This window comes from Chelonoidis abingdonii, chromosome 18 (assembly GCF_003597395.2).
Source record: "Chelonoidis abingdonii isolate Lonesome George chromosome 18, CheloAbing_2.0, whole genome shotgun sequence".
Lineage (NCBI taxonomy): Eukaryota > Metazoa > Chordata > Testudines > Testudinidae > Chelonoidis > Chelonoidis abingdonii.
In genome coordinates this window covers 18,313,926-18,335,640 of record NC_133786.1, presented here as the reverse complement: position 1 = coordinate 18,335,640, position 21,715 = coordinate 18,313,926, and the positions used below count along the sequence as shown (strand labels likewise).

Genomic DNA, 21,715 nt, shown 5'->3' with positions numbered 1-21,715 from the left:
GCAGAGGAAGGTAGAACACGATCCAATAGCTGGAACTGGAAGCCAGACCAATTCAGACTGGAAATAAAGTGTAAATTGATAACATTGAGAGTAATTAACCTCTGAAACCATTTCCCAAGAGTGGTGATGGATTCTCCATCACTAGCAGTTTTTCAGTCAGGGTTGGGTTTTTTTCAGTTTTTAGGCATTCTTGTGAGGCTGGTCTCTGGGCTGTGTGATACCAGGGGTCAGACAAGATGATCACAAAGGTGCCTTCTGGCCTTGGGGTCTACGAATCTATTAAAAGCAAGTACCAGGCTTGCTTTCTAGGTGTACAGCACCTTGCACTCCATGGCTGGGTTGCTCAGAGTCCTTGAGGAGTTAGGAGTCCCATTCCCATTGAAAGTCAGTGGGATTTGGGCCCCTTTGAAAATCCCAGTCTGTGAGCATTATGACAAACAAATGACAACCCAGCCCCCCGCAGTCATGCCTGTGAAGCAGCCATGGGGGTGGGTAGGTTATTGTGGGGGGCTGTAGTGGATGGACAGACCATAGAGAGGAAGCAGCGATTCAGGCACTAACCTAGGATTTGGGAGCTCCAGGTTCCATCCCCTGCTTTACCACAGTCTTCCTGTGCTTTGAGCAGGGGGTTGGACTAGATAACCCCCTGAGATCCCTTCCAATCCTGATGTTCTGTGACCTTGGACAAATCTCTTAGCCTCTCTGCGTCTTGGCTCCCCAGCTGTAACATGGGGGTGGTTACCCGGCCCTGCGGCCCAGGGGTGCTCGGAGGATAAATACATTAAAGACTGAGGTGCTTGCATACGTGGTGATTGGAGCCAGACAAGTGCCATAAGCGGGTAGACAGGCACAGTGGAAGAACAGCCCTTGGATTGGCTGCGCCCCCTGCTTCCCAGTGATACGGTTCCTTGTCAGACCAGGCCCCTGTGGCGTTGAAGTTCGTTCCCCAGCCTCTGAGCTGTTCCTCCCCATTTCCAGCTGCACCTCATGGTCCGTTTTATCTCACCTTGCCCGTGGGAGGCTGTGGCAAAAGCAGTCAGGAGAGCACAGTGCTGCAGGCCTGTCCAAGAAGAGCCCTGGGAGCCCTTGTCTGTGTGAGCACTGGGTAGACTTTCAGGAAGGCACCCAAACCTCTGTCTGCTCCTTTGAAACCCTGGGCTGGAAATCTGGCTTCTCGCAGGGTTAGGCCAATTCCCTTGCTGGGACTAGGGGGTGTGTTAAGACAAAACATCATCTGAAAACCCCCAAGTGATGGTTTGTCATCCCTCGTTGCTTGGCTGAGGTTCAGCTTGAGCGTTGGGCAAACGGTCAGGAGCATTCGCTGGGCCCAGTCTGTACCCAGGGTTTTGTTACTGGATGTATTGCAAGCAAGGTGTAGCCGCCATCGGCCACTGCTGTAACCTGGAGAGCGAGCCAGGGACATGTGGGCGATTCCTGCGTGCACAGACTGGTGTGCACGGTTGCTCAGTCATCCTAAAAGCTCTAGCACTCTGAAGGCTGCATCTGACCAGAGACGTCGCTTTGGCTCTTTCTTTCAAGGTGACGACAGACTGGAATTTGGAGAAAGGCACGGGATGCACCGAGGGCCACACAGGGACTTCAGCTGCTGCCCCCCTCGCAGCTGGCATGATTGCCCTGATGCTCCAAGTGAGACCATGTCTCACCTGGCGAGATGTCCAGCACATCATTGTCTTCACAGCCACCAAGGTGAGAAAAGGGCTCCTTGGAGATGTCCCCCTAGTTCCAGCTGCACAGAACCTCCAGCCCCTCAGCTGGCGAAGGCTCCAGTGCATGTTGGGTGGGTCTGGATGGGCTTGAACAGTGAGCTCACCTCCATCAATCTCTCCTTTCCCTTGACCCCAGGGGATGGATGGCTTCCCCTCGCCCCTTGTTCTCACCAGGAATGTGCCTGAGGCAGGCGATATTCTCTGCTATCACCATGATATATGGGGTATTTGTTCCATGCATTCCTGAATCTGCCAGGATGCAAATCTTCAAAGGTGTCCAGGATGAGCCTGCGTGGGGATAGTGCAGGAGCTGGGGTGGAGTAGGGCTTGGGTGGCGGGGTCGAGATGATACACTGGCTGGAGTTTTTGCAATGGCCCCTAAAGTGCTTCGCAGTGTGAAAGCAGAAAAGCCTGATTTGTCTGATGCAGACAAGGAATTCTGAGTCTTGGAACAGAGGGAGGGAAGAGCTCCTTTTGCAAATGTTGCTGTTTGCTCTGTTCTTATTCAGGTACAGCTCCCTTTGACTTCAGGGGGAGTTTGACTCCAGAAGGAAGGAGTAGATAGTGAATCTGAAAGAGGCATCAAGGGCTGGCCAGCAGGCAGGGATTTGTTGTGTGATATGTGTGTCCCCTGCAGTTTACGTGACACAGTGAGATAAAACTTGCTTTGGCGCAGGGTAACTTTTTCCACAGTTGGAGACAACGGCTGCCAAAGCACTAAACCCCAGTAAATAATGGGACCCAGATCTGATCTGCCCCAACTCGCACTGATTTAAGTGATTGTATTTATTTCTTTGAAACTGGCCTTTAGACTTTCCAGGGGCTGCGATCTGGGCAGGGAGGGAGGAAGGGACCAGCTGGGATATTTCAGAGCAGAGGCATTTTTGTCCTTTGTGCTGTTTGTTTTTCTTCGGAAGAGCAAGGAATCCTGGCTCGGCTGGGACTCAGTTTAAACAGAGGGCGAGCTGTGCTTTCTAATCAGGCCCCATGGCAGAGCCAGAGTTGGCTTTGCTGCTGTTACAATTAACTTCTGAGTCTCTCCTGCGAAGTCTACTGGCTAGGCAGATGTAGCCAGGTTCCCCCAGTTTCCAGAGGGTGGCTTAGGTCTGCGTTTGCAAGGTAGGGCCCATAGGTATGCATGCAGCCAGGCTAGGAGAGTGCTTTCCCAGTTCCCCCAGTCCTTGCGACCCTTGTCTTTGTGTAGCTGGACGTCAGCTCACCCTGCGAGAGGCAGGTGTGTCCCCCCTGAGCTGAGTCACTCCAGCTGACGTGGCTTCCTCTGGTTCCTTTGCAGTATGAAGATCATCGCACCAACTGGGACACTAACCGGGCAGGCTTCAGCCACAGCCATGAGCATGGCTTCGGCTTGCTAAACGCTTGGAGGCTTGTCAATGCTGCCAAGGTAACTCAGGCCTGCTGGCATCAGGCCCATCTGACAGGGAACCCCATGGGCTCCCCCCAGACATATCCTGCATGCAGGGGCAAATCCAGCCTAGCAACAGCTTCTTCCCCCTGTCTCCGGCTCCTGGTGGCCTGGCCTAGGTGTTTCCACAGGGCCCGTTACTATGGGAGCTACCCGCTGGCAGGGCTGTGGCCAGGCCATCCTGTGTATAAGAGACAAGGGCAGGGGCTTCAATAGACAGCCATGGCCCTGGGCCAGCACTCCTCAGCCTGAGGACAGCCTGACGTCGACTCCCACCTCCCAAATCTCATCACAAGCCACATCTCCTCCCCACGGCCTTCCTGTCTGAGTGAGGTTGGGCGACCTCAGGGCTCTCGAGACATTTGGGGGGAGCTGTGAAGTCCTTTGCTGAAGGTGGGTATGAAGTGTTTCCCTCTGCAGGGCAAAGCTTCTCTAACAAAGACTCTAACAAAGGCATCGGAAGAAGTGGGTTTTTTGCCCACAAATGCTTATGCCCAAATCAATCTGTTAGTCTTTAAGGTGACACCGGACTCCTCGTTGTTTTAACTCGTGTAGCCACTGTGGTGTGGTCCAGTGTAAAAGGGGCTCAGGACTGGCAGTCAGGAGACCTGGGTTCTAGTCTGGCTCTGCTACTGACCTTGGGCAAGTCACTTGCCCTCTCTGTGCCTCAGTTTCTCCTGCTGTCCCATTTTATATCGTCTGTGGATGGAACACTCTATAAGAAAGCTACATATTTTTACTGATAAATTGTAGTAATGGGGCGAAACGTGCCTGTGTAGAGTGGTCCCTGCTTCCTCAGCAGGTCAGCTCCCTGTGCAGTCTGGGTCAGAGCTGGCCTTTAATACTGTCTCACATGACCTTCTCATAAACAAATAAGTGCACAACTGGCTGGAAAACCCTACCCAGAGTCGTTATCAGTGGTTCACAGTCAAGCTGAAAGGGCGTATCGAGTGGGGTCCCGCAGGGATCTGTCCTCAGTTTGTTTCTATTCAATATCTTCCTAAATGATTTGGATAATGGCATAGAGAGTACACTTGTAAAATTTGTGGATGATACCAAGTTGGGAGAGGTTGCAAGTGTCTTATAGGAAGGGATTAGAATTCAAAATGATCTTTGCAAACTGGAGAAATGGTCTGAAATAAATGGGATGAAATTCAATAATGAGAAATGCAAGTTCTGCTCTTAGGAAGAGACAATCAATTGCATAAACCCAAAATGGGAAATGACCACCTAGGAAGGAGTACTGCAGAAAGGGATCTGGGGGTCATAGTGGATCACAAATGAAATATGAGTCAACAATGTCATATTGTTGCAAAAAAAGCAAACATCATTCTGCTGTGAAGGAGCAGAGAGGCGTCTGCCTGGCACAGCAGGGGTTAAAGAACACCTGTGGGGTCAGTTCGCCCCGCCCCGCCCGTTATACCTGCAGCCAATGCCAGGCCTGGAAGGGGGAGAAAAGAAGGGAGCCCCCCTCAGCCAGGGGCTGACTGGCGAAGAGACAGGAGCTCTCTGTGACTCTGCCTGAAGTCACTGATGCAACCTGTCTGCCAGCGCAGCCACTGGAAGCAAGTAAGTCTTCTCCTGCCAAGGGGAATCTACCGCCAAGCCCCACTGTGGGGAAACTGGATTAGCATGGCCATGCCCCAAACTAAAGGACTTACATAGGGAGCAAGATCCATCTCCCCTGCCTAGGGGTGTGAGTGGCCCTGGACTCTGAGCCAGGACCTGAGGGAAAGGAGGGCAGGTCCCCCCCTCCAGCCCCTAACCAACGATCTAGCTGCTAAACTGCCCAGCCACTGAAGCATACAGATGTATTATCAGGAGTGTTGTAAGCAAGACATGAGCAGTAATTCTTCTGCTCTACTCAGCATTGATTAGGCCTCAGCTGAAGGACCGTAACCTATTCTGGGCTCCACACCTCAGGCAAGATGTGAACAAATTGTAGAAAGTCCAGAGAAGAGCAACAAAAATGATAAATGATCTAGAAAACATGAGCTGGGAGAATAAATGGAAAAAAAATGGGTTTGTTTAGTCTGGAGAAGATATGATGGAGGTGGGGAACAAAGTAACTGTCCTCAGGTATGTGAAAGGTTGTTATAAAGAGGAGGGGGATAAATTGTGCACTGAGGAGAGGAGAAGTAATGAGGTTAAATTGCAGCAAAGGAAAAACTTCCTAACTGTCAGGATAGTTAAACACTGGAACAAATTCCCTGGGGAGGTTGTGGAATCTCTGTCATTGGAGGTTTCTCAGAGCAGGTTAGACAAACACCTGTCAGGGATGGTCTAGACGATACTTAGTCCTGCCTCAATGCAGAGGGCTGGACTAGACGACTGTCGAGGTCCCCTCCCAGTCCTACGTTTCTATGATTTCGGTGTGTAAGAATGAGTTTCCATGTGTTTTATTCCCATTGGCCCTGCAGCACTAGCCCAGCCCAGGGAGAGGGAGATGGATTCTAGTCTGACTCGTGTTTCAGCAACGGAATTATTCACTCAGTTCCAGTGCAGCATCTGTGATGCCTGAGAAGAAAAGTGCCCAGCTTGAGAGTCAGATCCCAGGGGGAGACAACAGCACTGGTGGTTTAAGACAATAAAATAATTAAAAAAAGAAACATTGGCAGAAAAATTGAGTAGGGATCACGGAGACCAGTGAGCACAGACCCCCTCGCACACAGACATGCTGATCAGAGCAGGGCTGCACTTTAAATACCTGCTCTGCTGAGCCTTAGCCAAATCCACCTCTCAGAGTGACTCCAAAGATCAGCTGCATAAAGAGGACGAGACTCTGGCCTTCCTTGTAGGGTAAATGATACGTTGACTTGGGGGTCAAACTACAAGGATTCCCGTTGCATCTCCTCACTATACGGTTGCTTTGGGGATGAAGTCATGAGTCCTTAGGCGAGTAGTGCAAACCTGCCTCTCTTTCAGAGCTCTATATATAGCCACAGGCAAGAGGCTTGTTTATGGAAGCCATCAGGTCTGATTCATGGCTCTGGGAGCGGGGGGTTGTTGGCAATGAGCAGCGTGGTGAGACTGTCGCACCTTCTCTTTGGGCACCAAGCTTTGTGACATGGCAGGGGAACCTGGCATTCTCTGAAAGCAACTGCAGATCTCCAGGAGCTGCAGTCCTTGATTGTTGGTGTGTGTTGCAGTGGAAGGGGAGTGCTTAGGACAGGGGCTGGGTTCTATTCCCTGCTCTGGCACTAACTCACTGTGAGACCTTGGGCAAATCCCTTTGCCTCTGTTTCCTCGTCAGTAACCTGCACAGTAGCATGTACAAAAATAAGACGGCTCAGCCAGCCCACCCTAGTGGGGGCACCAGGTGTCTGTGGTTTGCCAGAATCACACCTCCCTCAGAGTACCTTACTAAGGTTTTCTCATATTAGTATTCTCAGGCTTGTCTCTGCCCCTGTAGTGCTCAGGGAGGTGTTTGTGTCCCTGAGTAGGTGCTAAGAATCTTGTTCTGCTGGCCAAGCAGAGCCCTGGGAATCCAGGATCCGGCTGCCTTTATTAATGGCCAGGCTGCTTCAGTGACTGAGCAAGAGCAAATTTCATTGCCCCTGGAAACACTGTCGCAGAGAAAGCACCTACTTTTCTCTGCCGTTCCTGCTGGTTCTCCTCAGGCACCCTGGCTGAGACATAAGAAGTCAGGTCACTCAGCATGTTGATGGCTGAGCTGAAAATGGAACCCAGGAGTCCTGACTCCCAATCCCTTGCTCTAACAAATGAACCAATGTTCCCTCTGCTCTTCAGTACATTCAGCCAGGCCTGCTTTTATAGCGTCACATGCCTCGATAGCTTCATAACGCCCCTGCTTCTCCCAGCATCCCCACGAAAGTCTTCTGAATCTCAGGCCCCAGACTTAAGTTCCCACACTAATGTGCTGTAATGACTCTCTGAGCTGTTTCTAAATAATTAACACCATGTCCATGACCACCTGCAATCCATACATTATTGATGAGCCCAGCCATGGAGAGCCTCGTACTTAAAGGTTTATGTGTTAATGGTAGGGAGAGCGAGGATTCAGATGCTGCAGGATGCTAACTCTGCCCCCGTCTCTCTTTCTGCAGATCTGGGAATCTGTCCCATACCTAGCGTCGTATATCAGCCCTGTTCTAAAGGAGGGCAGGACCATCCCGCAGATGCCTCAGGCATTGGAAGTCACCTGGAACGGTAAGCACAGCTCACCCCCTCTGTGGGGCCCCATCCTTGTCTCTCAGGCAGCCGCGGCCACAGGGGAGGAGTACAAGGCCTTGTAGACCTCCAGGTCACCAGCTCAAATCAACAGCCGGGTGATGGCAACCAAAAGTCGCTCTCGCCTGCTGGCCGGTGTGAGCTGAGAATGGGCCCTAGAGACCCAGCTCCCCCCAGGGGTGCACTGCAGCACGGCGGGGCTGGGGCCCAGGGGATGGGGCAGTGTGTGGGAGGCATGCACTGTCACTGCCCATGCAGGGCTCGCCATGTCTCCAGGACTGTCAGTCCTCTGCCTTTCACCGGCGTTGAATTCACCTAAAGCATCTGCCTGGGCAAAGGGCTCCTGGGGTGTAACAGAGGGCAGCCGGTGCAGAAAGGTGCAGGGAGAAGCTGTGCTGAGAGAACATCATCTGGTGAAGAAATCAGAGCATTCAGGGGGAAGGCCCATAGCGGGGAAATCGAGGGAGCAGCAGGGATCGGTTTTTAGTGGTGCTGGGAAGGAAACTGGAGATGATGCCATGGGAAAGACAGGAAGGCTGTTCCAGGGTGAGGCGCTCACTCCACAGGCGGCTGATAGCTTGGCAGGGCGTTTCTTCCAGTGAAATAGCGGGTGTTGGGAGTTGCCTTGTTAAGGGGTGGCATCGTGCTGAGCATCCAGGGAAGGTCTGTGTGGGTGCCCGGGGGCTGGAGCGATAGACGCTGGCAGGATGAGAGTGCCCCACCTCAGTTGTGGGGTGCGGCATGGCCAGGGAAGAACTGATCAGGTGAGCTGTCGGGAGCTTTGGACAAACCCAGGCTGCAGCCAGCCATTTCCAGTATCCCAGGTCCCAGTGGGGTAGGAACGGGCAGAATTCTGTGGGGATGTTGCCAGGGCAGGGGGAGCTGAGCAGGGAAGAAAGGAAGCGAGGGCACAGGTAAACGTGCCTGCATCACACTGGCCAGAACGTGGCCCTCGGAGAACTCCAGCCAGATCTGCCCCTGCCTTAGGCAGCAGCTGCCAGTTGAGGGACTGGCAGTCCCAGTGAGTGGTTCTGTGCAGGCAGCCAGTGCTGGGATCTGCTGGCGGTGGTGCCATGCCACGGAGGATCCGGGATCCCCTCATTCTCTGCTGTCCTGTTTGTTTCCGAAGTGTGCTAGTAAGCAATAATGCTCCTTCTTGCCCATCCCATTGGAGATGAGAGTAGGATGAAACAGGGAATCCTGGAGAAATGGAGGAGGCAGGATCTCTTTCTGGGTGTTTGCTCATGCAACATCTGTGGGATTGAAACCAAAGCAGACCGAGTTCTCCCCGGCTGGGCACTGCACCATGGGAGGGGCGCAGGGACGTGGATGCAGTGCTGAAAGGCTGGAGATGTTGCCAGAGCAGAAGCCTCAGCAGCTTCGCCTTGGGCACGCTTACGGTGTACTGTGCTGAAGGCAGATAGTGTGCAGCAGCTCCAGATGCCCTCCCAGCCAGAGATCAGACATCAGCCAAGCAGGAACAGAAACAGTGTGGTGGGAGAGACAGCTAAGGCTGAGGAGGTGACTAGGGTAGGAGAGCCAGCTTGGCCCCTGGTGGGAGGGGAGGAACAGCTGTGGTTATAGGGATGACCCCAGTGGGACAGGATGGAAGGGCAGCAGGGACAGATTGGCCTCGCACAAGCCCATGAATTTTAGACAGACTATGGAAGAGTTAAGTGTCCCGAGAAGCCTGATTTTTTTCTTTTCTTTGTGAGCCCGCTGCTGCGTTTGTTTGTCGAGCTGCTTCCCCCCACGCGCGAGTGATTTAATAAATTGATGTCTTTGGAAGGCAGACAGGCATTAGTGAACTCTTACGGCAGGGGCTGGGCTTCGGCCAGACCTGTTCAGTTGCCTTTGACCATTTTAGGTAATGTTGTAGCTCCTGACTTGGCTGGCCTCTGTCAGCATAAACAAGGCCCTTCTCCAGAGCTGCTACTAGTGGGAAGCAGAGGCCCAGAAGTAAAGTTGAGCAATGTGATGCAGCCCAGGGTTGTGGGGCTTGTTTTCCTTCCCATCCCAGGAGCCCCCTCGTCATGTGTGTTTTAGTCTGGCCTTCCTTTCCTGCTCACCAGCTGCCCTCCCCTTTAATTGTGTTTTGTCCTCGTGCATGATGGGAAATTCCCTCTGCACCCAGTGAAATGACTGGCGTTAGCCACGGCTTCCCAGGGCCGGGGGGGCGAACGTGGGATTAAACCCTTGGCTTGCTCACTGACCCACTGCTCCCGGGAGTTCATCCCATTCATGAGCCTGGTGGGAGCGGCAGGGCACAGAGGAGCAGCCCTCCTTGTCCATTTCCAGTGCTCGCCATCAGAGGGTCCCAAAGCACCTTGCGGTCGCCAGTGAATGAACCTTCTCCACCCACTCTGAATTAGGGACCTGAGGAGCCCTTCTTACAGCCAGTGCCAAGTGACTGACCTGCCAGACAGCTTTTGAATCGTGGTGCTGCCTTTGGCAGGGAGCCCCCTGCTTTGAACCCACTGTGTCAGGCCCGGGCGAGATGCAAGCTGACTGAATGATTTCCTCCATGGTCACACAAAGAGTGACCCCAGGGGCCTCCAGTCTCCAAGCCCTGGGCACTAACCACTGGGCACAGGATAGGTTGCGGGACAGTGGGCAGAGAAGCTCATCTGAATGGTTTTCACAGCTGCTCGCCATTCGACAGAGGCCAGGTATTCGGAGGGCTCCCTGAAATGACTTTGACGCGTCAGTGGATCTCCTGTTAGATAGGTGTCCCCATTGCAATTCTCCGCTCCACTCCCGGCCATATCTCTTGGGGGTCTCCAGGCCAGGCCTGAGGCACCTTAGCAGGAGCTTACCTAGTTCATTTTGTGCCGGCTGTGCAGAGACGGAGAGAGGATGGGAGGGCATCCGTCCCACATCCGTTCTGAGCACTGAATTCACACACCGATGTAAAGCGCAGAGACCTGGCTGCCCACTCCAGGGAAACGTGAGTGTCAGGAGCAGCCTCTAGAGAGACCTTGTAAAACCGCAAGAGAGAAACTAACCCTCATCCTGGCAAACAGGAGACAGGGTTGTTTTTTGTTAATGGAGTCAGGTTTGTTCTCAGTCTATAGGAGCCTTAAAGATCATGGCTAGGAGAGAAAAACAAGGGAGCTCTGGCAGCTCTGAGAGCGTTGCCCTAAAAGGAATTCTAAGTTGAAAGTGCAGCAGCAAACGAGATGTTGGGAAATGCCAGAAGAGAGACGTGGGGGAAGTATGTCCGAAGGAATGCACGCGGCTCTGCTTTCCAACCAGGTGCCCTGGGGACTCACCCGGAGACTTACAGCGCAGGCACGAAGGGAGCCTAGAACTGGCCTCTTAGTCACCACACACGTGGGAGGTCTGCTGACTCCGTAGCTAAGGAAGGCCATGTGTGAAAGCAGCCAGGAGAGTCCTTAATGCACCCCTGGCCCTATAGCTTGGGAATGGGCTGAGGAGGCAGACGCTGCCCACCTGCTTCTTGACTGGGCAGCTGGGAGGGCATTCGGAGCTAGAGGTGGCCACATTGTCTGGCAAATAGTAAATTTGTCAGAAAATGCATGGGGGGGGCGTTGCACTGAAACCATTCATAAATTCAGATCCAGTTGTGCCTGGGAAAAAAATGGATTCTCTCTCTCGAAAAGGTCAAACTGGTTCATTTCAACTATCTTAAAATGAAACATTGGGATGTTTTGTTTTGAAACTTAACTATATTTATTTAAAAATAAACAACAAAAAAGGATGAAAAATACCTGAAAAGGAAACACAACAAAAACCTGAAAATAATTCATTTCTTCTCAGGGTTGGGAGGTGTTTTGTTTTTGTTTCGTCTGAGGTGTTTTTGGATGCAAAGTGAAATGTTGTTGTTTTCCTTTCAGTGAGAAAAGCGAAACATTCAGTTTTGCTTCAAAATGAACCAGAATTGGGACTGGATTTTTTCGGTTTGGCCCCCAAACTGAACAATCACTTATTCGCTCAGCTCTCTTAGCCACCCTTAACTCTGGCTGAAATCTGCTGCTGTCAGACTCTCTAGCTGATTACAGTTTCTCATTGGTAGCGCCTTTGGGGAGGCAGTATTGACTAGTGGTTGGAACTAGTCCCGCTATTTGGGGTTTGTCTTAATTAGGCGCCATTATCCCCCACCCCCTGTCCTGATTTTTCACACTTGCTATCTGGTCACCCTAGTTGGAACTGTGAACTGGAAGTAGGCTGACCAGACAGCAAATATGAAAAATCAGGAAGCGGGGGGTGGGGGGGTAATGGGAGCCTATATAAGAAAAAGACCCAAAAATCAGGACTGTCCCTATAAAATCGGGTCATCTGGGCACCCTAACTGGGAGTCTGGACTCCTGGGTTCTACTCTCAGCTTCAGTGCTCATGCCCTTGCCACTTTAGGCAAGTCACTTACCCTCCCAATGCTTCTGGTTCCCAAGCTCTAAATGGGAATAACGATGCCTCTAGCTCACAGGGAGGTTGTGAGACATAGTTCACTGATGTTTGCAAAGGGCTTGGAGGTCCTCGGGCGAAAGGCACCGACGAGGGGCAAAGGATTATTATTACAGTTGCTGAAAGTTGAAGGGTTCTCGTTGCAGCCCTGAACCTTCACACCAGCACCTCCTCTCCTGCTCTGGAATTCGCAGTCCTTGAGTCAGGACTGCGTGGAATTTTTGTGGTAAACTGGCCTGTCTGTCTGTCACCTTGAACTCAGCCCATCTGTTCCAAAGAGCAGAGTGTGTCATGGTGTACCTAGGGCCAGGGCATTTAAATCCCTGTCGGGAAGGGCTGGAGCATTCAGCATGAGCCAGGGCCAGGAGCATGTGACATGCAGCATTTCACTTTGACTGCAAGCTTAGTAGAGCTGCAAGATGATGCAAGGAAGCATCTTGTCGTGGCATTCGCATCACAGTGGCACACGCAGCTCTATTAACTTCACAGCACAGGCACATAGATTATTTCGTAGGGAGAAGAGCATAGATCCAACTAGGGCTTTGCAGGTGCAGTTGACATGTTATAGGATATCAGAGGAGCATCCATTCTTTTTTATACAACATTTCTAGTATTTGCTGCCACTACTTTCTTCAGCAGTTATCCGACACCACATCTCACATCTTTCTTCAAATCCTCAATTTCCTGTCTTTGCTGTATATAATAGCCAGAGTTCAGCAGGAGTCACCCTGCTAAATCCAGTTATGTTGCTTTGCAAAATTGTGCTGAAGAAGGATGTGTCTTTGGGAACAAAGCACATTTGCAAAAACTCCTCTAACGCTGGAGGGAAGCTCTGACCAGGTATCACATGTGTGTCTGTTTAGGACAAACTTCCTGCATTGGTGGGAAGACAAGCACTGCATTCCGGCTGCATGAGAAATTCCCAGTGGAGCACCCACAGCCCAAGCCACACAATCCAGGCGTGAAAAGCAAGGGAGCATAGTCACAGCTGAGGCACTGCAAGCCACGGAGCTGGGTATACAGCTGGCTTCCCCTGATGGCGGGAGGGGACGGAGAACCCTTTTCCAGGCCTGGCTGTTTTCCTGCAGCTGACATGGGTGGCATGGGGCTGTTAACAATTCAAATGAATCAGTTCATGGGAAGTTGAGACACTGATCGCGGAGCTTGGTGCCAGAGTGCCCGGAATTGGAAATGAGAGCAGCCTTGCCACATGTACAGGCAGTGGGCAGAGTCCGTTTGAGAAGTGTCTAGCATGTGTCCTGCCTACGTGTCGCTCCATTGTTCCCATGCAGCGTGGGTAGGTCTGGGGGGAGTGAGGAGTGCTCATTGTGTGTGTGTGTCCTATTAACCAGCCTGCTGACACTTGCATGCCTTTACTCGTTACCAGTCACAACGGCCGACCTCGCCTTGTCTGGCATGAGGACCTTGGAGCACGTGGCAGTGACCGTCACCATAACCCACCCTCGCCGTGGCAACCTGGAAATCAAACTCCTCTGCCCCAGTGGCATGGTGTCCAGGATTGGGACCACCAGGAGCCTGGACTCGTAAGCAGTGCAGAGCTCTGCCGGTGGGAGCTGCAGGAAGGGATGGGATGGACTTGAGGGGCAGTGATGGGTGACTTCCCAGGTGCTATAAAGTCAGGGGTCTGGAGGTGAAAGAAGGGGCTGGGTGGACCATGTGCAGCAAAGGCATTTCCATGTGGGTTGTTGGAGTGAAAGGGGGTAGTTGAAAGCCACGTACGTAATACAAAGATCGCACTGTATTAACTCAGGAGCTTCTGTCCCTATGTAACCCCACTGTCCTTTCCAGCACCAACATTCAGAAGCCTGCTGGGTGCTGCTTTTGCTCCATGGGTGGGGAGGGAAAATTTCCCAGGATCTCCCTAACTGACTCCTAGCCCGCTCCTGCCCCATATTAACACAGACCTGCTGGCCATGGAGAGCTCCACTCCACGCCCCCAGAGCCCAGCGAGTCCGCTGCAGGGGGATCCAGACAAAGCCGCTTTTGTCCATCTCTTGGGGGCAATGCAGGGAGTGGGGGGGGTGTTCATTAGCTACAGTTCCCGGGTTCGTGGCCAGTTCTCAGTGCCGCCCTCGGTATGAGCTGTCCCTGAGCTCTGTGTCTCCAGTGAAAGCAGCACACATAAGCAGGCAGCGCTGGGATGAGGCCAATGTCCCTCTCTCACCATCCAGGGTGGAGTGGGGAAGCTGGTATGGCAGCGCCCAGGCCGCCTCTGGCCCGTGGATAGAAGCATTGCTGTCACCGTCACCTCTGCTCTTTAATCTCCAGGCTTGTGCCTGTTGGCTTACGTGATGTGCTCTGCACTAAGGCCAGGGACACCCAGCCCCTGCTCCCTTGGCCGCCAGTTCCTGATCTCTTGGCCATCTCATTGGGACAGAATCTGTTTGCAGACCTGACCCCCAGGCACAAAGTGCCCAGTGGCTTGTTTGCTCCTCATGGGGTATTTTTCTCCTCCCTCTTGCAGAGATCCCAACGGCTTTGCTGACTGGACCTTCTCCACGGTGAGGTGCTGGGGGGAGGAAGCCCAGGGCATGTACAGACTCATTATCAGGGATGTTGGTGAGTCCCTCCCTCTCTGGGAAACGAATGGCCCACTGTCGACTTTCATTTCTGACTCGTGTGTGTGTCGGGTCCTCGCTCAGTTCCGGAGCCTCCAGTCTCCTCCTGCCCTGCAGGGTGAATCCATTGACTGCTGCTGAGTTCCTGGGGGAAAGGCCCATTCCCTCTCTGTGGGACAGGTGGGGAGTGCAGGGCCCAGGGCTGGATATAATCCAGGCAGGTGCTATATTAACTGGTCTTCTACAGCTCTGCCCCCGCTCCTCCGTCCTTCCACACTGCACCCCTGCTATTCAGCCCTCTGCAGCATGCTGACGCACCTCAATCCCAACCCTCCCTGCTGTCCTAGCCCTGTGCACCCCGTCAGCTCTGCTGGTGCAGCTCATTCCTGCCCTGCAGCATCTCCTGCTCATCCAGGCCGGTGCCTCTCCAGTGCAGACAGAGGCGACTAACTGGGGGGAGGGGACATGCTCACTTTGGGCTGGGCTGAGATTAGTGAGGGCCTGAGTCCAGCAGGAGCCCAGGCCTCCAGAGCAGGATGGCTGGGTTGACCCCCAAGGTCTCTCCCCACTGGGTCTGGCAGCACATAGGACTTTTCTGGGCACTTTTCTGGGAACTGTGCTGTGGGCCTTCCCATGAGGGGAGCAGTCGTTTATGTGCCACCCAGCTACTGCTGAGGCCACGTGCCCACCACATGCTCCGGCCCATAGGATTACAGAACAATGCCAAGAACACTGATTCTTTCTCCGGCTAGGAGGCACAAAGAGTTCCCTTCCCCTATTCTGCAGGCAGGGTCACCATTGCTGTGTCTGCAGGCAGGAATGCTGATTTCTCTGGTATGCTGCAGCAGCAGGTGCCACATGGACCCAGTGAGAAAGTCTCCGTTTGCTTTTCCAGGGGATGAGACGCTGAAGACAGGGACGTTGAAGCAGTGGCAGCTGACGCTTTACGGCTCTTCATGGACTCCGGCAGAGATGGGGGAACGGCAAAGGTATGGGAGCCTCCTTTCACAAAGGAGCCGTGAGGCCGGGCTGAGGCCTGGCAGTGGGTTTTCGTATTTGAACGGATTTTTGAACAGGTCAAATGGCCACGGCCCAGGAAGCATCAAATGAGGTAGAGAGAGCCGCATGCAATCCATTTGTAGCCACTCGGCATGCTGCTTGGCATTTCTGATGAGGATTGCGGTCACCTAGCTCCCAGGGAGAGAGCCCCAGGGCCCTGTGAGATGAAGGGAAATTCGAGTCTAAAGAGAGGGGGAGTCTGATTTCTTTACCACCTCAGAAATCCAAGCGGCTGCCCTTTGGCTGGCAGCAGTGTCTGTAAGCAGCACAGAGGCTGCCTGGGGTGCTAAATGTAGAGAAACGTACAATTGAACCTGGGACCGATTCCTGGTGAGGGGAAGCTGAGGTGGTGTTTGTAGCAGCCTGGAGATGGAGTCAGGACTCACTGGGCTAGGGGTCTGCAGCTGGCCCCATGGAATGATCTGCTGCGGGAACTGGGTGGCTGCGCAAGGGAACTCTGTGTCTGCTGAATGGAGCCAGCATATGGTCCGATTCTGCCTGGCAGGTCCTGGGGTGCACAAGGGCCTCACAGACAGCCTGGCCACCAGGGGCAGATTGAGGAGTAGCGTGGAGGGCTTTAGGCTGGTGGATAGGTGACAAATCACGTATTTTGATCAATTCAAAGCACTTTTTCCTTTAACTCTCATGCCGCCTGTCAGACTTATTACCAAACGGTGCATTCTGGCTGCCGAAGGGGACACAGATAGTCCCTGGGAGGTGCCGCTCCCCACTCTTTAGCCTGTGCTTAGTCCTGAGCGTTGGGGAGATCAAAGCCAGCAAACGCACTGATGGGGGCAGAGCACCTCCCTGCAGGGCTGGTGACTCTTCTAGAAGCTTAGACTTGAGCAATATTCGACCCCAGGAGGAGAGAAAACCTGCTTTCCTAACCCACAGGTCAGGGCCTCTGGGATGGTCTCCTGCTTTCTGGTAAAAGCCTGTGTGTCCACACATCCTCTCTTCTCGCATCAGCCCTCCTTGTCTCTTGGTTGTGTATGTGTTACTGGCCCCGTGGCCAGATGGGGTAAACAGGAGCAGGGGATCTGAGAGAAAGACACCTCATCCCATCCTGCTCCTCGGGGCCTGCTCCAGCCAGCACATGGCAGTGCTGGAGCCAGCAGCCCGCAGTCCTGCACAGCCATTCCCTGTACTAGCCGAAACAAGGAGGATGCAATCAAAACTCTTCTCCTCAGCCACAAACCACCTGCCCTGCCTGGGCTGTCTCCCACTCTGACTTCCCCTCCCCAGGCAGGCCCAGGGGAGCCTGCCTGCTAGGATCATTCCTTCTCTAGTGCTGCATTCCTCGGCCCTCTTCCCGGCTGCTTCGCCTCTGGGGGCCTGTCTGGGGCAGTTTATTGGATGTGTGTCTTGGCTTCAGGCTGCTGAAGGACGCCATGAGTGGCCGGTACTTGAGCAGTGGTGAGTCCCTGCCATGCCCTCCAGGGCTGGAGATCTCTGAGGAGGAGCCGTACACCATCACAGCCAACACCCTCAAGGTAAAGCCTGCAGGGCCTGCGCAGAGAGTACATCAGGGGCCCATCTTTGCTCTGGGGAGCTGATTGGGGGCAGCGGTGGGATCTGGAGTGTGTCCTCTGGGGCGCCAGTTCCTGTCCTGTCCAAGTCAGCAGCAAGCCAGAGTACTTAATACGTGACTGCTGGTTGCTGGAATGAGTTGGGGGGCAGGGCGTGTCTCAGCCTGGTCCCCACCATACACAGACCCACACGGCAAGAGCCATGAACACACCATTGGCATGAACTGCCTGGCCCCCGCTGCCCGTCTCTGCAGAAGGCCAAGGGCTGTCTAAGCCTTGGACCCCGAACTCCCCTCTCCCCAGAGGGAGGGTCCCTGTGGCTGGCGCTCGCTATGTTGCCTTCTGAGTGGGGACGGCGTGAAGGCCTGTGGGACAGGACTAAACGCACTGAAAGTTCCCATCGAGCCTGCTTGCTGGTGCTGAACTGGCTGGCCAGCAGCGGCTGGGAGCAAAGCCAGGCTGGCAGGCCAGGGACTATCAACACAGGGACAGTCACTGCGAACGCTGCCCTGGTCCGGCCCTTTGGGCGTTCGCCTCCTCCCAGGGCCTAGTGAGCAAATCCCACACAGCAGCTGCTTTCACCCTGTCCATTCACCATCCTCCCAGTTCTGCTTTCCAGTGCCACGCAGCGGGGAGAGGGGTTTCCTGCGTGTCTGAGGTTTCTCTCCCCCCCAACATTAACACACAGGTCCCCGCTTTGCAGCCCCCACCCTACTGGGCAAGTTTGGAACGTGACTCCCTGGCGAGCTCACGCCTGCTGTTCCTTCGCTGGCTTGAGGGATTGCTGCCCAGAGAGACAAGGATCTTCCCCAGGTCCCGTCCTGGAGCCCAGCCACTCCACTGAGCTCAGGCTGCTCCTCGGCTAAACCAGACCCCCCTGCGAGGAAGGGAGCCAGCTGGCCCGATGCAGCTTACAGAGCTATCTGCACTCCTCCTTCGCAGCAAACACAAGGCTGTGAAGTAGGTGTGGGTACGTTTGAGGCCCATCCTTGGACTCTCTCCCCTCTCAGGCCAGCTGACATGGCTACCAGCATGGCCCTCAGTTCCACTGGGGTGGAGAGAGTAGAAGAGACTAGCTCCGGGGTTTCGATAGGAGGCTTTGGTTTCTAATGGGGTTTTCTCCTTCCCTTTTCCCCTCCCCCTCCCCAGATGCTCATGCTGCTGGGATGCTTTGCTGTCTTCTGGACTATCTACTACATGCTGGAGGTTTACCTGTCCAGAAAGAATGTGGTCTTCAGTCTGACGTACAACAGCTTCCCCACCTGCAGCTGGTACTCTAGGGCTGGGCGGCAGAAGAACATGGAGAATGGGATGGATATGGAGTCGATCCCACTCAATGCGGGGAACGACATGGAAGACATGGAGATGGAGTCGGAGCATCCACTGCCCAGCCCGGAAGCCCCAGAGAACTTAGGGGAAGAGGGAAGCTGGAGTCCCCAGGATCCCAAACCTCACAGCAATGGCCGAACCGCAGGCTTGCACGAAGCAATCCATTTGGGCTCAGGGTATCTTGGCCGGGACCTGGCCTCCGAACTCCTCTCAGCAGACAGGGAGCAGCAGACATGCTAGCGGGAGCTGGGAGCTCGGGATGCTGGCTGATACTGGGTACTGTCCTTTCCTGGGTGCGGCGGGGGGAGACGTTCCAACCCCCCACAAAGCCACCGCTGACTTGGGGGGCGCTGGCGGTGGATGTAGCTCAGGTGACACAGGCCCACGGCTGAGAGGAGGGACCAGTGTCTTGCTCTCAACATTCCCCATCGCAAAGGCGCCTGTCCCTGCCATTTATAAACAAAACAAGCCTTAACTCATTTCATAACCGAGTCTGTCCAGGAGCGAAACTCACGGCTTCCCTCCTTCCTCAGCTGTAGGCCCTGCGCTCCTGCTCCTTGCCCGTGAGCACCCGGCATCCGCTGAACTGAGCTTCCTTTCGTCTCCCAGGGTGCCCGCCTGGGGCCAGCCTGGCTGCTGGTGGAGGAACCTGGGCTCTCCTGCGGGGGCAGCATGGTGTCACTCGGCGAGTCCAAGTGCTGTCCTGGGGCTGGCTTTGCAGTGGTGCTCTCAGGTGTTGGAGAGGGAAGCCGGAAGGTTTCCATGTGGGCAGCCCCCAGGCCCTCTCTGTCATGTTCTGCAGGCAGGGCGCAGCCCTGGGGGAAAGGCGGAGATGGTGGAAGGCCCCTCAGGAATTGTCTCAGAGGGGGGGATTAGCCTAGAGAGAGCCCCAGCCTGACTCCTCGCAGCACTTCGACCCCAGTGCATCTCCATTGCCTTCAGTCACAGCCCTAGGAGAGTGGACAGCTCTTACTGTTGGATTAGCTGCAGCCAAACCCCGCGGCTGCGGTAGTCGGATGCCAGAGTGGCTCATGCAGGGTGATTCTGCAGTGAGGAGAGCCTGGGTTCTGGACCTGGTGACTCTGGCTCACGTTCTGGGGTTACGCCCAGGAATGGTTTGCGTGTACTGCAGGTGCCCCCCAGACTTTGCCCAGGCCCCTTGCCAGGAACCCTGGGGCTGCCCCAACCTGCATTAGTGGAGGAGACTGTCACCCCCTTCGTTACAGACCTGCAGGCACTAAGGGCCCAGCCCTCCAGCCAACTGCATCACGGCCTGGCCACACGCTGTATTGGACAAAGGGTGGCACTGCCAGGCTTACCCTGTCTGGCTACCCCCAGGTTGACATCTGTACAGTCCCTTCGGTCTTGTAGGGTTAGTTACTTCACTGAGTGGGGCTGGATTTTCTGAGATGCCTCCCCCAGAGGGGAGTCCAGCCACTGAGCTGTCCCTCTGCATGGCCCATCTGTCTCTTGTCCTCAGCATAGGTGCTCGCTCGTGCCCAGGGCACTTCATGCCTCCCAGAGCTCAACCCAAGGATCAACACCCAGGCTTTGCGAATGCTCCAGAGCTATTGGGGACCTCGAGAAATCACTGGGTGAGTCGGGGCGTGGGGAGCTGATCATCCGTGCCCGCCTGTAACCAGCAGGCTGGGAAGGTGAGAGCTAGGCTGTCCCTTTCCAGAGCCCCTGGGAGCTAGGGCACTAGCAGGAGTCAGGTAGGTGCATGGGCTCCTGCCCCCGTGCAGTCAGGGTCTTGCACAGGCGTGTGCTGGGCAATCTCTGAAATTCCTGGGAGCCCTTGGCCTGTTAGCAGGGGTGGGGGGCAGAGTGAGGCTTCATGCAGAGTCATCTGCCCCGGGAGAAGTGTCGTGCACTGGATGTGACTTCCCCAGCCCTCCACATGGCTGTGTTAGCTGGATGGCAGCTGGGGCCATATGAGCAGAGGGTGTGCTGGCCAGTCATCTGTCTGGCTTTGCCTTATATCCCACTGGCGTTGTTCCTGTTTTCATGGCACAGGGGCAGGGGGGAGCTCTCACACTGACCCACCGGGGCCCTGCTCAGCCAGCAACAACCACAGTTTGGCTTGTAGTGTTTGTCATTTAAGTTTCTAAGATGCTGTCCTCCCCCTCATCTACCTGAGGCATCGCAGCTTCTGCTGGAAAAGTCTGCTTTGGACAGAGGCAGGGGGACCTGGAGTGTGGCTAAGCCTGCTGCTTAAAGCAGTGGTTCTCCCTGGGAGGAGACCCTAACTGGCCATTAAGGCATCCTTGGTGAAGGTGTCCTGCATCGCGAGAAGGCCCTTTACATAGTGTGTAGCCACTTGGTTGACTGTGGTAGCCAACATGACATCTAGTGGCCTCCGCTTGGCTGACTGGAGTCTTCATTCACCCTTCCTCAGCCAGCTGCCTTACCCAGCCGTCCATGTTTTCTGGGCTCTGCCTGCTGGCAGCAGTGGTCTCAGCCCACTGCACGTTTCACCTCCGGATCACTTAGTAGTTGGCTAATGTTAGCCAGGTAGACCAAATGTTGACAAAAAATCTGCTTGCCCATTTCCAACAGCAGTAATTGCACCTTTTTCTCCCTGCTGTTCCCTCCGGCCACCACACTCAGTCCATCCTCTCACAAACTAGTCATTGTCTGGCTAGAGGAAAGTAAAGGGCCTGGTGTGCACGTTGAGGCCTGGCACAGGGCATTCACAGCAAACACAACTGGTTGGCCCAGTGAGTGCAGTGAGAAGATGTCTTTCCCCTGGTCTAGGGCCTATAGCATGTCTGTGTCAGATTCCCAGGACAGGGCCCAGAGGAAGGGGGGGTGCAGAAGGGTCTGCGCCCCTCCAGCTGCTTGAGGGGAGGCCAACAGAGTACCCCGACTCCAGCAATACACTGCATGGCTGGATGAGCGTGTTACGGTGACCGTGTGTCTCCAGCAATGGCCCGCTCTGCTGCTTAGCACAGTGCTCTTCTGTCAGCGGCAGAGGGAGCAGATTTTAAATCCTGCATAGGTTTTCCATGTGAGCATTTTAAACGTTACATTGGGGTTAACGGGTTGGGGGTTTTAGTTGTTTTTGCAACAATCCATCACAGACTTTGGGAACTTTTCTTTTTCTAGAGACTTGGGGTTTTATTTTTGAAACAGCAAAGGCCTTTTTGTGCAGCTTTCCAAAATAAAGTCTTTAAAAACCAGACTGGAAGCCGAAATCTCTCTGCGCCAGCTGGCTGCTTGTTAAACTGCTCTGAGCGCGCCAACCGCTCCCTCCAGCAGAAGAGCAAGATAACCAGGCACTCGCCAGCAGGCAGGGTGGTGGGGAGCATAGTTTTGACCGACTTAGTCTTCTCAGGGTGGCAGGGGCTGATTTTCAGGGGTGCTGAGCACCTGCAGAGCCAGGGGACATCCCTAGGACTGTGTTCAGGACCTCTGAGGCTCAAACCCAGCCTGCATGGGTGGCTCTGATGG

The 21,715-nt window shown here is 54.3% G+C and overlaps 1 protein-coding gene across 3 annotated transcripts in view; it reads left to right on the top strand.

Annotated features, from left to right (window-relative positions):
* Positions 1–21,446, top strand: part of PCSK7 (proprotein convertase subtilisin/kexin type 7) — a 53,838-nt gene extending 32,392 nt beyond the window's left edge. For 2 of the 3 annotated variants that reach the window (XM_032796082.2, XM_032796081.2), the window contains exons 9-16: positions 1,540–1,707; positions 3,022–3,129; positions 7,218–7,320; positions 13,154–13,310; positions 14,252–14,346; positions 15,241–15,334; positions 16,780–16,897; positions 18,083–21,446. In XM_032796082.2, the coding sequence (XP_032651973.1) occupies positions 1,540–1,707; positions 3,022–3,129; positions 7,218–7,320; positions 13,154–13,310; positions 14,252–14,346; positions 15,241–15,334; positions 16,780–16,897; positions 18,083–18,502 (1,263 nt within the window). In that variant the 3' untranslated portion in view covers positions 18,503–21,446. The remainder of the gene's footprint in view (positions 1–1,539; positions 1,708–3,021; positions 3,130–7,217; positions 7,321–13,153; positions 13,311–14,251; positions 14,347–15,240; positions 15,335–16,779; positions 16,898–18,082) is intronic. The other variant, XR_012657188.1, reaches the window with a different exon arrangement.
* Positions 21,447–21,715: the final 269 nt, after the last annotated feature.